This window comes from Siniperca chuatsi, linkage group LG11 (assembly GCF_020085105.1).
Source record: "Siniperca chuatsi isolate FFG_IHB_CAS linkage group LG11, ASM2008510v1, whole genome shotgun sequence".
NCBI lineage: Eukaryota > Metazoa > Chordata > Actinopteri > Centrarchiformes > Sinipercidae > Siniperca > Siniperca chuatsi.
The window spans coordinates 6,115,005-6,131,158 of NC_058052.1; the positions used below are offsets into that span (position 1 = coordinate 6,115,005).

At 43.9% G+C, this 16,154-nt stretch overlaps 2 protein-coding genes across 9 annotated transcripts in view; both read right to left on the reverse strand.

Annotated features, from left to right (window-relative positions):
- Positions 1-1,878: 1,878 nt before the first annotated feature.
- Positions 1,879-5,725, reverse strand: zfp36l2 (zinc finger protein 36, C3H type-like 2). Its single transcript, XM_044214730.1, has 2 exons — positions 5,304-5,725; positions 1,879-5,078 (listed from the first exon to the last, which is right to left on the reverse strand). Exons 1-2 carry the CDS (start codon positions 5,391-5,393, stop codon positions 3,876-3,878), a joined length of 1,293 nt encoding a protein of 430 aa, XP_044070665.1. The 5' UTR covers positions 5,394-5,725; the 3' UTR covers positions 1,879-3,875.
- Positions 5,726-8,246: 2,521 nt separating this feature from the next.
- The window catches only part of thada (THADA armadillo repeat containing), a 103,594-nt gene continuing 95,686 nt past the window's right edge, over positions 8,247-16,154 (reverse strand). For all 8 annotated transcript variants that reach the window (XM_044214723.1, XM_044214719.1, XM_044214724.1 and 5 more), the window contains 2 exons: positions 10,039-10,208; positions 8,247-8,901 (listed from right to left, as the gene is read on the reverse strand). In XM_044214723.1, the coding sequence (XP_044070658.1) occupies positions 8,578-8,901; positions 10,039-10,208 (494 nt within the window). In that variant the 3' untranslated portion in view covers positions 8,247-8,577. The remainder of the gene's footprint in view (positions 8,902-10,038; positions 10,209-16,154) is intronic.

The window sequence follows — 16,154 nt, forward strand, 5'->3', positions numbered from 1 at the left end:
GCCTTCCTACAGGCTGGTGAGTTGCAAAAGTCACCACCGCCCCTGTTTTACCTGCTCAAGTGACTGATAGTAAAACACATTTACAGCCGCAGAGTTAATCAGTTATGGGTTAATGGCTGGAGTTCAGTTCCCAGACTGATCCATCCATCGCGGCCTGTCTGACCTCAGCGCACAGTGATATCACTCAATAACAGGTTTCTGATGGGTCACTTTGAAAGATGCATTACTGAAGCAACATGTAGGATCATTCAGATTGAAGCGCATCGATTTGTCACGCCGGTGAGCAATCGCTCCAGCTGTAAACCTACAGACCACACGGCTCATTCACTCCTTAATCTCAGTGGTGGATAGTACATTTACTCAAGTACTGTACTGAAGTAGAATTTCGAGGTACTTTGAGGTAAGGTTTTACATAAAAAAATGTATATGATAAGCTTATCACATAGATTGTTCAAAATGTAACCAGAGGATTCCAATCTTCCTGGCTTGCCCTTACAAAAAGGCAGTTGGAGCCCTTTGTGACGAGTTGCTAGCAGTTCCACCAAAGAGACATTTCCCTTCCTTGCTCAGACGGTCTCTCAAATTATCCAGACTTTCACACAAAAGCAAAAATATGAGAAACGTCCAGAAAATACAATACAAATGCGTATGTCCAGTTGTTTTTTTTTTTTCCTACCCCATTAATCATCTCCCGGCCCCTCAGATTTATCTTGTGATTCTTTGGAGGGGCCCGACCCCTACATTGGGAACCACTGGACTAAACTACCGGACTGTATATAAAGTAGTTAAAACTAGCTTCATCTTGGCCAGCCTCAACAGTAAAATACTATTGAATTAATAATCTATTAATGTTTTATATGGAGCCTATATATATATATACAAAGTATGTCAGTCAAGGCCCTTTTACTTTTGATACTTTAGGTACATTTTGCTGATGATACTGTTGTACTTTCACTTATGTGGGATTTTGAATGCTGGACTTTTACTTGCAATAGAGTCTATTTACATTGTAGTAAAGGTACTTTTACTTAAGTAAAGGATCTGACTACTTCTTCCACCACTGGTTAATCGTCACATATACTTCAAGTGGCTGCTCTCTGAGGATAGGGGGGGTTTGTTAGTGCAAGTTCTGTCAGACTAAAGGATCATAAAGCACAACGTATTAAAAGATCAAAATCTTATCCTGATGGCAAGGATCCAGACAGACTTACAGCCTCAGCCACCAACACATTCAACTGTACTGAAGCTCTGGACGCCTACACATTTTCCATTTTAAGATTCCAGACCTCATTCCTCAGACAGTGCAGACATATCGCTCATTGCACTCTGTTTATAGCAGAACATGACAGATTATGTAATATTACATCGTTTATTCAGGGCTATCAGTTTCTGTGGTGGTGTTGCTTTTTCATGTTCATAATGAGTTTTCCGAATCCGAATTTTTCCTGTACCAGAGCCCACCTCCAGTTCAGTTGTTCTTCCTTTGTTTGGCAGGAGACGGGAATTCAGGGTCATGCCTTTCTCTGGGAAACTAACTGGTTAGTGCTTTTATTGTATACTGAGAACAAGGGGCCAATACTTGCTGCACAAGCCACCCCTGAAGGCACCAAGCCAAGTAGCGTCACAAGGCAGCTGGGGCTCTAATGCAGCCGGGACACACTCTGTCCCTCCTGCCTCCAGAGTTTTCCCCCTATGGAGAAGGAAGACAGTAACTGTGCTACAACATCTGATGGGTTTGTGAGCGTCATGAGAACCGGAACTGTCACACTCGCTGCGGGCCTGCTCCTGAACATCAGCAGTTGGGTGTTTTTGATGGGATGCCCTAGATGTCACATCGTCATACTCAAAAGTATAAGAAATCACAGTCTGAGAGTCTGAAACTTTCTCAAAATTAATTTTATTGGGAGAACTACAAAAAAATGTACAGTACAAAGTTAACAGTCTCACACTCAATTTGTAGTGAACTGATTCCCCCCCAAAATATTACAACTCACGTTGTCTTTTTGTCCGTTTTTTTTGTTACATTCAAAAAGCTTTACTTCTGATAAAGTAGTCAAAAGTACATAGTGCGCATCCCCCTGTACCTACTATGTACAAACCAAACGTGTTCATCCACTTCCCTCTCCAGCAAACTCTCAAGACTCAGACTAGATTTCAATATCAAAAAAAAAAAAAAAAGAAAAAAATAGAACAAAAAGGAAATCAAGATAAGAGGAATGGGGATTTAGAAAGGTTACGGTTGTTTTTGTCAGAGTGTCTGAGTGGTAACAACCTTTAAAAAAAAAAAAAAAAAAATTGTTTCAGAATCCAACACTACATTCAGTTCAACCTGTGTATAAAAAAAATGCCTGTGTAGGAAAAATACTTTATTTGGTTAATTTTAAGGCATGTCAAGATGGTGAACCCCGTAGGCACTACACAATAATACTGGGGCACAAGGGATTGCTACATTCTTTAGCACGTGGCTGGAATCACAGTGTGACCTCGTGCAAACAGAGAAAACAAAAATACTTTTTGGTTAATTTATTGACTTGGGTTCTTTGACACTGAAGTCTGATCTAGATCAACAAAAGAAGTAAGGTTTGGACGGTCTGTACAACCACATTGTTTATACATTCTACAGAAACATCTAATAGGGATCCTCAAAAAAAAAAAAAAAAAAAAAAAAAAAAAAAAAAAAAAGCCTTCTACAGCACTGACACACGACCTCAGGAGCAAACAGCAATCACGCAAACTTTTTTTTTTAATAAAACGTAAACAAGGAAACAAAATTGATGAAATAAATATCACATATGTTCTCTTAAATTAAGATTTTTTTTTTTACTCATTTACAATAAAAATAACCAAGTGACGTTACAAAAAAGGAGAAAAAAAACAAAATATATATATTACTGTGAAAAGAACATACACTCCACTTTATGCAGATTAATAATGGCGATCATAATTTAAACATAAAAGAATATAGATCTATTGCTTCATCATACTTGATAAATACAGTATGGACACAAATTACCAATGTAGCCTATACTTTTTTCACAAGATAATAAATAAGTTAAATAGTCCATAGCCAGTTATGCACAGCTATGTAAATCACTCAAAAAAACAGCTAAAAAAATATATACTCAACCATCAGCAGTGATTTCCCCAAACAAACCCAACTCAAGAGTGCTTAACCAAGCAACAAACTAGACTAACCAAACGAACCACTGGGTGGCGCTGGGAGAGGACAGATCTGGAATGGAAGTTGAAGCTTTCAGAGAGGAAAGGAAAAAAAAAAAAACACACTTTGATAAAGAAAAACAAAGTTACTTTGAGTCAAGGCATATTCTTGGCAGGATGGGAGGAAATCTGAAAACCGCTTACAGTCTCTTCTTCTTGTCAAGTCATGTTACCCACACATCTAAATCCCAGGAAAAGTGTGGCTTGCCTGATAGAGCAAAAGGGAGGGGGCTGCCATGAGCCCTTGGGCAAGGCACTGATGGAATGCCTTCTGTTTGCTATCTAAGTTTTAATACAGCTATATTACATACAAGGAAAAAAAACAAAAAACAACTAAACTAATGCCAGGTCAAGGACACTTTAAACTGTATGAAGCTTTATTGATCCCTGTGGGTGAAACTCTTCTCTTGCCCCCCTCCAGGGAGGTCAGAGCAGGGTCAGCACCCCTGGAGCTGCTAGGGATTCAATGTCTTGCTCAAAAGGCACTTCAGCAGGGTGGTTGCTGCTGAAATTGGGTAGAGGGCCAGGGGTGAGGGGGCTTAACCGGGATCCTCTGCTTAAAAGGACAGTCTACCTCACTCACTGACACCCCCTGGCTCCTCAACCACCCTGCCCGACCAGTCCATAAATCCACGTGAAAACAAAATAGTCTGTTACTAGTCATCTGAAATCGACAGCCTGCTGAAGATTGGCAAACGTCTTCCAGCGTCCAGACTCGGGGACTCGGAGCCGCTGAGGCTCCCGGAAGAGCTGAGGGACCCGCTCGCATAGCTCTCCCGGTCAGAGAGCGAATCTGGCGGGCTGGGAGGAGGCTCGAACACCGGCGACTCGCTAAGGCGGCGTAGCGCCTGCAAGTGGCTCATGTTGTAGGTCGGAGGGGATGGCGGGCACACGCTGCTCTGCATGTTCCCGTAGTAGGCACCGGTGGAGTGGTTGTTTGCGTAGCCGCTGGGGGTGTGCACAGCCAGGGGGGCCAATAAGGCTTTTAAGTCCTGTCCGGGGAAAGAGAAGGCACTGTTGATGCAGGACATAGAGTTGGGAGAAAGTACCTCCTCGTAGAAGCTGGAGACGGAGGTGCAGGAGGAGGCGGTGGTGGGTGGCGGTGGGGTCCTGGACGTGGGGCTGTCGAGCAGGGGAGACTCGAGTCCGTGGTGGGTGGAGAAGCCGGAGAAGCTGAGGCTGTGGTGAAGCTTTGGTCTGTCCCTCTGGATGTAGCCAAGCTGCTGCGGCGGCAGGACCTCCCTGTGACCGTAGCCGCACAGCTCGCGAGCCGACCTGGGCTCCCCCGCCTGCACGTTAGCGTTGGCGGCCGGAGCGGGCCGGCGTTCGTCGGCGTTGTGGATAAAGTGACACCGGGGACCGTACGGGCAGAAACCGATGGTGTGGAAGGTGCGGCACGGTTCCGTTTTGTACTTAGGGTGGCGGGACAAGCTCCTCAATTCGTGGTAGCCGTGAGCGAACTGACATTTCTCCCCGTACTTGCACGAGCCGTTCTCCTCGAAGGGCCGGCACAGCTCGGTCTTGTAGCGGGTGGAGTTGATCTGAGAGCCGGGCTTCTGCTGCAACACGCCCCGGTCTCCGTTCTCGCTGTAAGCGCGGTCGCGGAACTTGTTCTCCTTGTTCATGAGGGCCGTGGCGCTGCTGTTGCTGCTCGGTGTGTTCTCCTTCAGGCTGCTGTAGGAGCCCATCGAGTATTTGTTGCCGTTGTTCATCGCCTCCACGTTGCTGGTTGAGTTTCTGCGGAAAAATCCCGGTGTGAAGGAACCACCGGAGCCCGGAGTCGTGACTGGAGCCCCCACCGCTTTCTTGTCCAGCATGCTGTTGATGTGGAGGGCGTTCATGTTCATGCTTTTATCTTGCTGTAGGAAAGAAAAGACGAGTTAGCAATGTACTTCAGGCACCAATTATGCTACTATTTTGACCACATGGCATGTATGAGACAACTCTGTTTGCCTGCAATGTAACTTGTTGCCGCTGAACACATGCTAACTCCACTGAAGTTGAAGCACGCTGATTCAGCTATGCTTAAGTGCTTCACCCTGGATGCACTACGAAAAACTCCCCATATCTTGTCAAACTTTTACCTTGTAAAGCATGTCCATGTCGTAGAAAGCAGACAAGACGGTCGCAGACATCTCTTTTCCCCAAGTTTGCTGCCGCACTCCCTCTTTCATGGAGGACCGACCAGGATCCTTGAATGCGACGGGTGGTAGTTTGTGCCACGACTGGTTTTTGGTTGTGGAAAAGTTGCTTTAAAAGTTTGCAGTTTAAGTCCGTAGAAGATGGGGGGGAAAGGGGGGGCTAGGTTTGTATTGTTGAGTTGTAGGTGGCTTTAGTTCCTCCCCTCGAGAAGCGCTGAACCAGAGTGCTTCACTGTGCGCTCGAGCCTTTTCGCATGGGTATAAATGCCTGGCGGTGGCCGGGGAGGGGCGAAGTTTAGTCGGTGCAAACCTTTGCGAGGAGCCGCCTCCTCCCCTCCTCTCCGAAACAACTTCCATTCACCGGTTGGCCGCCTATTCTTTAACACCACGCCTTGAAATCCAACCCCAGCACCCCCATCCCTCCTCACACCCCTCAAAACTTTTTCTTTTCTTAAATCACACAACCAATTTTGTGGAAGTTGGTTTTGCTTTTTGGCTTGGCTCTCGCTGAGAAAGAATGTCGAACCATCAAGTGACGTTACTGCGCATGCAAGCTGCACATACCCCTGATCCTCTAACTGAAGCAGTACGTTTGGAGGCTGGGTGCCTTGCTCAAAAGCTCCACGACTGCATTACAATGAAAGGGAAATGGTTTCTCCCCTGCGCCCTACCCCCAGCAAAGTCCTGGGGTTTGAGCCGGCGACCTACCAGTGACAAGGCCACCCCTCTAGCCTCTGGACCACCACATTTGGAAGCTGACATGTATTTGTAATGGAAGGAAATGCTGCCTCTCCCTCCCTCCCCCTCTCTCCCTGTGGATGGGGTGAGACCACAAGAATGAGCGGAGAGGAGTCCAGGCAGAGTGCAGTACAATTTTTAGAATCCACTGGTTGCATAATCAACTTCCACAGTGCAACAGCAGCCTATTCCAGTCTACTACACATGGCAAAATAGACAGTTAATGCCTACTCTGCTCACATGACCTCCTCGTGTATTGTTTCAAACCTAAACTTCAAGATGTTGACTTTAACATCATATTAGAAATCTGTCACTCCTAAAGCACAACATGCCGAGTCATTAACACAAAACGGATTTACTCTGATTAAATCTTTTTTTAAAACCACTCCTCTGAGTTCCTCCCTAGCTTGTTTCCCCCCCCATCTCCGAGCCAGGACTGCAGGAATGTGGTTTTCATGTGGTACAGCGGAGCAACACTGCCCCCGTGAGAGCAAAATGGGAAATTGACTGGGAAAGACTGAGGCGCCACCTACTGAGCAGAGCCGGAGGAAGATTTCATTCAGGCCCATTTGGCTGCAATAATGTCATTTTTTTTTTTTTTATATATATATATATAAGGAGAAATTGTCCTGCCTCATCTTTTCACAGAGAGGATAAAGTAGACTTCCAAACACAGAGAAGCATCCATGTTTAGAGATGTTTTGTCAATTTCCACCCAGTCGCCACAGTCCCTTCCCTTTGTAAAGTCAAAGAGTGCAGTGCGGTTGCAATGAGCTGCCCCTGTCTCAACATGATGTAACCTTCCCAGGATGAAAATGTCAAACTACTCCACTCTACTCTTGGAGTTATGTCAAGTTTTAAAAACCACAGTGGAAAGATTGTGGAGTTGGCAGCAGAGGACGGGGCTCTATATCAGGGCTCCACAAGGCAGATATTTTGGTCAGGAGGGTGTAAAAACTTTGTGCAGCACATATCAACAGAAATTGCCGGGTTTCTGCGACACTGGTAACCATTAAGTCTTTTCCATATAGGATCATAATTGGAAGAGTGGTTATAAAAATGATTTTTCATTATGTGACATGATTCAATATTCTCTTAAGTGCTGAATGGTTTGGTTTGTAGAAGCAGGGAGGGAGGTAAAAAAAAAGAAAAAAAAAAAGAAGGGGAAATAGCAATAGGCGAAAAACAAGTGACATAAGAGCTTGGAATCTACTACTACCAACCCTAAAATTAGGCTGAGGGCTGCCCCAGGACTATTTGCGCTTTGTAAGTTGTGATAAATAGTTTAATGTGAAGGACAGACACAGGGAGGCTCCTGAGAAATCCCTTGAACATGTCCTCGTCCGCAGAAACCGCTCTCCCATCACACGGCTCTGTTTTTATTGGGGGATGTTGAGTTGTTCCAAAACATTACATCAGTTTTACTGTAACAGGGAACATGGCTACCAGGGAGGGAGAAGGGTCCAGCTGTAAGAAAGGGCAGCATGAATCCGTATGCACGCACACACACATACACACACGCACACACACACACAGAGAGGACAGTAGTCCATTGTGCCGTCCTCCTAATTACATAACCAGGAAAAGTAGAGGGAAGCATAAAAACACAGTCCAATGGGTAGAATCCTGCAGTAAATTAAATATCACAGGAAAATAACACCTCGTATAAACATATAGTAGAAGTCAAAGCATATACTGAAATACAACTTTGGTGACGTGTCAGAGAAAACACTTGCTTTCACAATGCCATGCCTCGGACATAAAGCTCAGTTGCTGCACAATCGCACCATTGAAGTTAGTGCTCGAAGCTTTAGGCGCTGAGTTGTTTTGTTCCAACCTTAAATCCCTGGTAGATGTGGAGAAAGCAGAACGGTCTGTGTACTCAGTACTGACACTGTTGAAGTTTGCCGTGTGACACATTCCCACTGATAAGAGAACAGTGCATCGAGTGTTGTTTTGCACAAGCTCGGGTTGAATTATTGTTATGGCTTCACAAACGGCCAGACTTCTCCACGCATATTCACACAGTGTTAATATTATTATTGTCTATTTTTTTCTCTCTCCTGTCAAAGTTATTAACATTAAGGAAGTGCGACATTCAACTTTATGCCTTTCCTTTTAGGGAAAACAGAACATTGGAATCAAGAATGCAGTCATTTCCGACATTTAATTAAAAAGACATCAAGGAACAGTAATCATAAAAATGATGACAAAAACGAAAAACACATCTGGTAATCAATGAGGGCAACATTTGTAAGACAACATAAGAGAGAAGTTCAGAGTAAAAACATCCTATTGTTTTCTTCATTCCCTTGATTTGATAATAAAAAGACGTGACCACAAGGCCAGTCTGTGGTCTCATGTGTTGTTTATTTATCTGATAACTTATCCTTTAGTTTAATATTAGGAACCCTGACTCAAACAATTTTCACTAAAATAAAAAATGTGGTGCTATTAGAGCCAAACACTGCTGACTCCTCTACCTCAGCCTCTCCAGCACATCTAGAGCTAGAGTGGCCCTCTGGTGCTGCAGCACCAGCCGGGCGTGCTCCATGGTGCAGGAAAACTGGGGCAGGGCAGGGAGGGAGTCCAGGGCCTGCCGGGAGCTGAGTGCCATGGTTTGGGCCTGAGTTGACAGTGTATGGATTTGGTGAACCTGGTCCGGCCCTGAGATTCCTGGGGCCTGGGTCTGCTTGAAGGTCAGGATGAGGGAGCCAAGATGTCTGTGAAGCAGCTTCACCCACTGGACCGGCTCGGCCCACAGGTTCAGATCCCCCTTCTCGAACAGGAAGTCCTCTTCATCCTGGTCACAAGTAAAACAGGAGTCAATTTACTCGATGTTGATTTAAATCAGTATTATTTTGGCCACTTGGGGGCAGAAGAACAGGCTGTAAACACAACATAGACACATAAAAAGTTGATATGATGAAACTGTTGCCTATTCACACATCAGACACGGAGCAACATTAGCATTCATCTGGAGTTGTGTTTCTGGCCACCTGACAAATGCAAGTTCAATATTCACTCTCCTTTTGGCTTTGTTTCCACACACTTGACACATTGAGGGAAATATGTGGCTCTTTAGCTGCTAAATGCGTCACAGTGTTCACCAGCTAGTCACAAACTTTGTCTGACTGTTGTTTGGTGCTGGGCAGGTAGTGTACAGTGGGTTTATATCACAACTTTTCTTTTCTGAAAACAGCTGCCTGCTGCGGCTGGAACTGGGGTCGATGAGAACGGTGAGAGTGAACCAAAACGTAAGGCTGGAAAACCAAAACAATGAGCTCAAAGATGCTAAAATTCTCTCTAGAACTGTTACTTTGCTCAAAGTTATGTCCTCCAATGCCTCTTAGCTGTCTAACAGGGTGCCTTCTAAGTCTTAAATAGAAAGAGACGACCAATTAAACAAGAACCAAAACTAAACAGGCGGCTAAACAAAGTGCGGTTGGAGAGCAGAAACCTTGGTGGCTGCAAGAACTCAGTTATTTTGACTTCTACTGTGAGCAGAACAAAACAAGAGCAAAAAAAAAAAAAAAAAAATCTAGTGCTATCTTTCCCTGGGATTCCAAACTTTACAGAGACCACGTCCAACCAACTTGAATCACAGGCTTAATATAGTGTCAACCAATGTTTTTTTATAAAACGTAGTGATAATGATGTTTTTAAAAATGTTGTTCCTTTAACACTAGCTCAACTGTTGCCTTAGTGGTTTTAGTCATAAAAAATGAAACCGTGACAGTTTTGACTTGATGGAAATTACTGCAAGTACATGTAGTCTGCTGTCTTGCAAACATGTTGCACTGTTTCCTTTGTACTATTTGTGATGTTCTTGTACCACAGCGTAACAACGTTAGTTGTCAATATGTATCTGCTCTGAGGTCAATAAGACACATTCCTGGACACTTAAGTATCTCACTCGAGTCACACGACAGATTCTCACCAGGCTGGAAGCTTCATCTGCAACTGCCGCATCTTCTTCCTCTCCCAGCAGCCACTCCGTCAAAGCGAGGACACCCGCGGGTACCTGCCGCCACAGCTCAAACAGCTGACACAGGAGCCCCACGCCCGAGTCCAGGGCTACGGGAGGACACACGAACACACCTGCCACATCTGAGGACGGAAGAGACCAGGTGTTCACACAAAGGCTGTAAACAGTGTTTTACACTTAAGACATAAAAAAAAAATTGTTTATAGACGCAGAGAATATGAGTGAACAATCTTTGTCCAAATCACAAACAGCTTTGGTGCATGTGTTTTGTAATTTGAGGTCTGTGTTATTTTTTCAAATATCATTATTAAACAGCATTTTAATCAAGTGTCAGATCAGAAGTGTCGTCTATATCCTTTTATCATGTCTTTTCAATCTAAATGGGTCATATATTAGCTAGCTAATGTTCGTTTTGTTCGTTTAAGCTAAGTAAGCTGACAGTTATACCTGACAGTTATTAAGTGTAAATACTATGTGAAAACTAATCTCTATGAAATAATTTTGTGTTTTAATTTAGTGATGTGCAGATCTCCACTTAGTAAACACTTACACTTACAGTATGACTAGGCTAAGTTTGAACTTAAGAGAGGTTAAGTGCAACTGACTCCAAGTTTTTTTTCCCCTTTGGGGAGTATTAGCATTAATCGCTTCTATCACTCTGCTTTTACATGCATGTAAGTCACACCAAGTTCTTGCTAGCAGTCTGCAGAAACCTGATGTTTTAAAAGTCATGTTTAAGAGAGCCTGGATTCTTCTATCAGGCTAAAAAAAATAGAGAAACCTGGTTACCACGGCTGAGTTTCTGCTGGAGAAACCTGATTTCTTTGCCATGTACAGTATACACAGGTTTCTAATTGGGTTTCTACACGAGTGGATGTGCATGACATAGACCCGGCCCGTGGAGTATCGTGAGATGTAGTGGCATGAAAGGAAAAACCTCGTAGTGGTGTGTCCCTGTATCCAAAATAATTAAATCCAAAGTCTGACTAAAACTGAAATAAATAATTCTAAATAAGTCGATTTCCACAGCTGAACAGTACAGTTTTTGTAAAATTCAGATGCGTTCGCACTCTAAGGAAAAAATGTGTGTGCCTGTCACTGCACCGCAAGTCCAAAAACAAGCGAGAAAAAAACCCTCTTCAGGCTGCAGGATTATCAATTATGAAATAAATATTCCAGGTTTGGTCTAAAATGAGGCAGGCGGTACGGGAGAAATCTGATTACTGAGCCACTGTATGTGAACAATTTTCTACCTTCACCTGATTTCCCCCCAGTAACCTTGTCTCGTGTGGGTGTGTAGCTGTTGGTGCTTGTGGAGTTACGATGTTTGAATGATGCAGGGCTGACAGTATGTTCCAAACTTAGTGCGAGAGTGTGCGCGCATGTGCGTCTTCTCTGGGCTTGGACGGCCTTCTGGCAAACAAAACTATAACTCATATAACCAACCAAGATCAGGGTGTGTGTGTGTGTGTGTGTGTGTGTGTGTGTGTGTGTGAGTGGATTCACTATTCCGCACGTCGCACCAATATGCGCATGTGCACACAGAGTGAGTGCAAACGTTGCTCTTAACTTCCTGTTTAGGTGTTAATGAATGGATTGCCTACATATGCGAATACGACTTTAAATTATTATTTTTTTATACATATAGTGACTGCCAGTAATCACCCACATGCTATTTGTAGTCTCCTAGAAATAATTTTCTGTTGCCATAATGCTACTACACACACATATTCCGAGGCAGGCCTGTCATGAGCCCTTACTCACAGTGGAGGAAGTGTGAGTGCAAGGACACACACTTCATATAGGGGGAAAGCATAACGTATGACTTCATTTAACGACTCCAGTTGTCGACGCAGCAACTATCTGACACAGAAGTTGTGTGTATGCGAGTGTGTGAGAGTGGTGTTCTCCCACCTTGACCATCCTCGCCACAGCTGACACCCAGATAACGCCAGAGACTTCAAAAGGCTTCGAGAGCCACTAGCCAAAACACTACCACCATGGGAAGAGAGGAGGGAGGGAGGGAGGGAGGGAGGGTGAAGATATACAGACCCCAACAGCTCACATACAGTATAAAACACAGACACACACACACACACACACACACACACACACACACACTCAGGGTTGGGAATACAGATTGTTTTTCCTCTTCAGAGAGGAGATGTAAAATCGGAGTAGAGCCTGAAGTCTGAGCGAGAGGGAAACCCGGTTTGTGAACATTAGAGGCTGTTGATTGTACCGTATTAGAGGAGATTTAAGAGTTTAGGAGCTTAAGTGACAAATTCCTTTCTTTACCAAGAAGCTGTCTCTCTCTGGGACAGCCCTGCCTCTGATGTCAAGCCTTTACAGACCCCCCCCCCCAAACATAATAGGAAATTTTAGCTGCATTCAATTTATCTACTTTTCTACGGAGGTTTCACACATCGCTTAACGCGATTTCCCTCCTCGAGCTTTTGGGGATTTCTCAAGGGGATTGTCTTTCACGCTGTTAATGGCATGTGTGTTGGGTGTGTAGTGTGAGAGTATGTGTGTGTGTGCTGGCATGAGTTTAGTCCTAAGACGGTATTGTTGGCGTTGGAAGACTGTATGAGTTTATGTCAGTCAATCTTGTCTCTGCAAATGACAATACCAGTGCCAGTTGGTGAATGAATGGGTTTGAGTAAGATGGGGTGAGGCTGTGTGTGTGTGTGTGTGTGTGTGTGTGTGTGTGTGTGTGTGTGTGTGTGTGTGTGTGTGTGTGTGTGTGTGTTGTGCAGTTGGCATCCACTGGCACACACTCCATCCACTGGCACTCTTATAGTACATTTGAGCTGGGCAGGGCAGGAGTGTGAGGGAAAAACTTAACCTTGTGCCACTTGTGGAAACAGTATAACAGTTGTACCATTCTGAGCTTCTGAAGAGTTTATAAAAAGGTGGTTGCCAAAGTCTCTAACAAGGCAACCAAAGATCTTGGTTCAGGTTTTTTTTTTTTTAAGTGCTTTATATGTAAATCTGTGGGAACCATAATACGCCCTTCACCATGCACACATTGTCATCTTTGCTGAGGAACACAAAATCCAAACAGCCGAATCAGCTTATAGTTACGGACTTGGGCTCCTATAACACAACTATAAGCTGTGTCCCAGCCCCGTACTAGAGTCTACAGCCGTGCTTAGTGGCTCTGTCTGTACTTATAGGCACAGCAGTGCTTTGAGCTAAATGCTAATGCTAGCATGGCAACATGCTACAATGGCAATACTAACATACTGATGTTTAGCAGATATAATGTTTACCATGTTCACCGTCTTAGTTTAGCGTGTTAGCATGCTAACATTTGCTACCTAGCACTAAACACAAAAGTACAGCTAAGGTCGATGGGAATGTCATTAGTTTTGCAGGTATTTGATAATCAGAATCAGAAATACTTTATTGATCCCCGGAGGGAAACTCTTTGTTACAGCTGCTCGCCTTTACGTCAGTGCACACAGGAGAAAGTACTAGCAAAAAATATAATACAATACACTATAAAAACAGGTCAGAAAATAAATTATACATAATAAACCAAAGTATTGGACAAATTACAATTTTGACCTGATAGTGGCGCTAGAGGAAAAGTCAGAGGATCACCAAAGTTAATGCAATTCATCTTGAGGGGAACATGATTATCTGTACTAAATTTGATTGCAATCCCTCCGATAGTTGTTGAGATATTTCACTCAAAACCACAAAAGTCAACCTCATAGTGATGCTAAAGGAAAAGTCAGGGGATCAGCAAAGTCTTTAGGATACATCTTCTGGAAACCATGAATATCTCTCCAAACTTTCATGACAATCCATCTAATAGTTGTTGAGATATTTCGGTCTGGACCAAAGTGGTGGACCGCCTGACTGACCAGCAACGACATTGTCATCCTTAGAGGTGGCTAAAAATCAGTATGCATTCTAGTAAAGTCTACATTTTTGAGGGTGGTGTTGATGTTGTCCTGTTGTCCCACGATGCAATGCAAATAGGAAGTGGATGTTCTGCTCACAGCCACAAAAACAATTTGGGGACCGTGGTGAGATACTGTAGCTCTAGGAAGATCTTACAAAACAAACTTTGGAAAAACATTTTGCTTTCTTTAAAAAACAATCCCAAATCAAGCTCCACTTATGAGCTCTTTCCAGTCGGTTTTTGAACATCGAGGTTTTGCACACTGCTGCAGCCTCATTGTGTCTGATCAACAGTCGTGTCATTAAAGTCACTGAATTAAATTAAGAGAGTGAAGAGACCTTTGCTGTTCAGTAAATCCCTACTGAGCCTCTGCAGCTGGGGGGGTGTCAGATATCCCATTGAGCGGAGGAGGAGGGGGAGGATAAGGGGGTGGGTGGGGGGTTTCGGCGGGCTGTCAGGACAGTGAAATGAGAGAAAACACTTCCCGCCCCACACTCTTCCACTCGCTGGTGTCATCATGTTCACTGTGTTGGGAGTTCATTCCTATGCTTATCCACCCACATCTGAGGGATTTGGGTTAGAAGCCCCCCTCCCCTTAACTTTCTGCTTCAACTACACTCAACTACACCCATCCCACCTGGGGGCTGTAGCCTGCCGACGGACTGTACGGGTCCCTACACCTGCTCTGCCCCACAGTCAGGTTCTTTATTCCATACAGCCTGGACAAAGACTGTCTGTCCAACAGGGGCTGCAAAGATCTAAATATGCAGAATTTAATCTGTGATCAGAAGGGGGGGGGGGCTTCTGAAAAAAGATTTTCACCCAACAACAAAACAAATCACCCACAACATTAGTCTTCACACAATCTCAAAGAAACACTCTTTCTTCCTCATATATGAGCCACTCAGAGCGTGAGCTGCAGACATTATGGTGGAGCCGAGAGCCCAGGAAGCATAGGTGCGAGATTGAGAGAGAGGTGCGAAATAAAAACACACACTTTACAGCCTCTGACTTCCTCTGGCGGTTGACGAGAAACAGAAAGTGTGGAGGCCAAGAGCAACAACAACATCAACAGGAAACATTACCATGAAAATAATAGGACAAAACATTTCGTGAATGGTGAGGATTAGCATAAAAATAATGGTCTCAGAATATGTTAGCAGTCTGAGCTCACTGGAGCAGCATTTGTCGTGAGAGCCAGTCAGTGGTTAGTTCAGTCAAAGGATCACATACAAGTCAATGGCTGCCTCAACAGGGAGCCAACAGAAGCTCCTATCTGTCTCTATCATGGAAACACCATCATCACCTGTAGTCATTTCATTTCCTATGCGACACAAAAATGATAAAGGTAACTGTAATGTTCTGTAGGTTCTCACAGACTTAACTGGTAAAGGAAGGATCCCTGATGACATCATCAGGCTTACGTTTTTAAACTTTGGAAAGGTTATTTAGATCCACAGAAGAAACCCTATGAGTGCCCTAACCCTAATGCTTCGCATACAGCATCACCTAACCCTAACCCCCTAATCCTAACACACCAAAAATGTAAAGACTGATCTGACATGACAATCTCCTCAGAAACGTAAGATTGGCTCGCTCACACTGTTTTGTGGTTTATTAAACTGATCTCTTTGCACAAAGGAGGTGATAATTGAGGGATACATTTAGAAAGTGGGTTTAAAAAGACAAACAAGACGTGCGTACTCCATGAGAGTTAAAGTGAACATTCAAATGACCTATAACTACTCTCAGATCTAGGTCTGATTATAACTCTTTCACAATAACAGAGGATGCATAATGAGGCCGACTCAGTTTCACACTGTTAGATTGTGAAATAGCCACACCAAGATACTCTGTACTCCTATTTTATCTTCAAAACACATCACAATCTAGAGTCACAACCCACTGCTGTAGACTGCAGTGAACGCACTGTGCGCACACACTTCAACACAGCCTGTAGACACCAGTCATTACCAGACATGTGACTTTATTTCACACCACCCACCAAATCATTAAAATCTCATTCCCCACGCTGCGTTTTCAGTCAAAGATGGTGAAAGCAGCAAAAAACACTATTTCTTTTTGTGTGTTTTCACTGAAGGGTGAAATAACTGCTTATTTACTCCAAAAGTAAAGGTTAGAGCTGCAAATC

Coding starts and splice junctions, on each gene's coding strand:
- zfp36l2 (XM_044214730.1), bottom strand. CDS start 5,393: ATGAAAGAGGGAGTGCGGCAGCAAACTTGGGGAAAAGAGATGTCTGCG. Junction 5,079..5,303: donor ACATGGACATGCTTTACAAG/GTAAAAGTTTGA, acceptor TCTTTCCTACAG/CAAGATAAAAGCATGAACAT.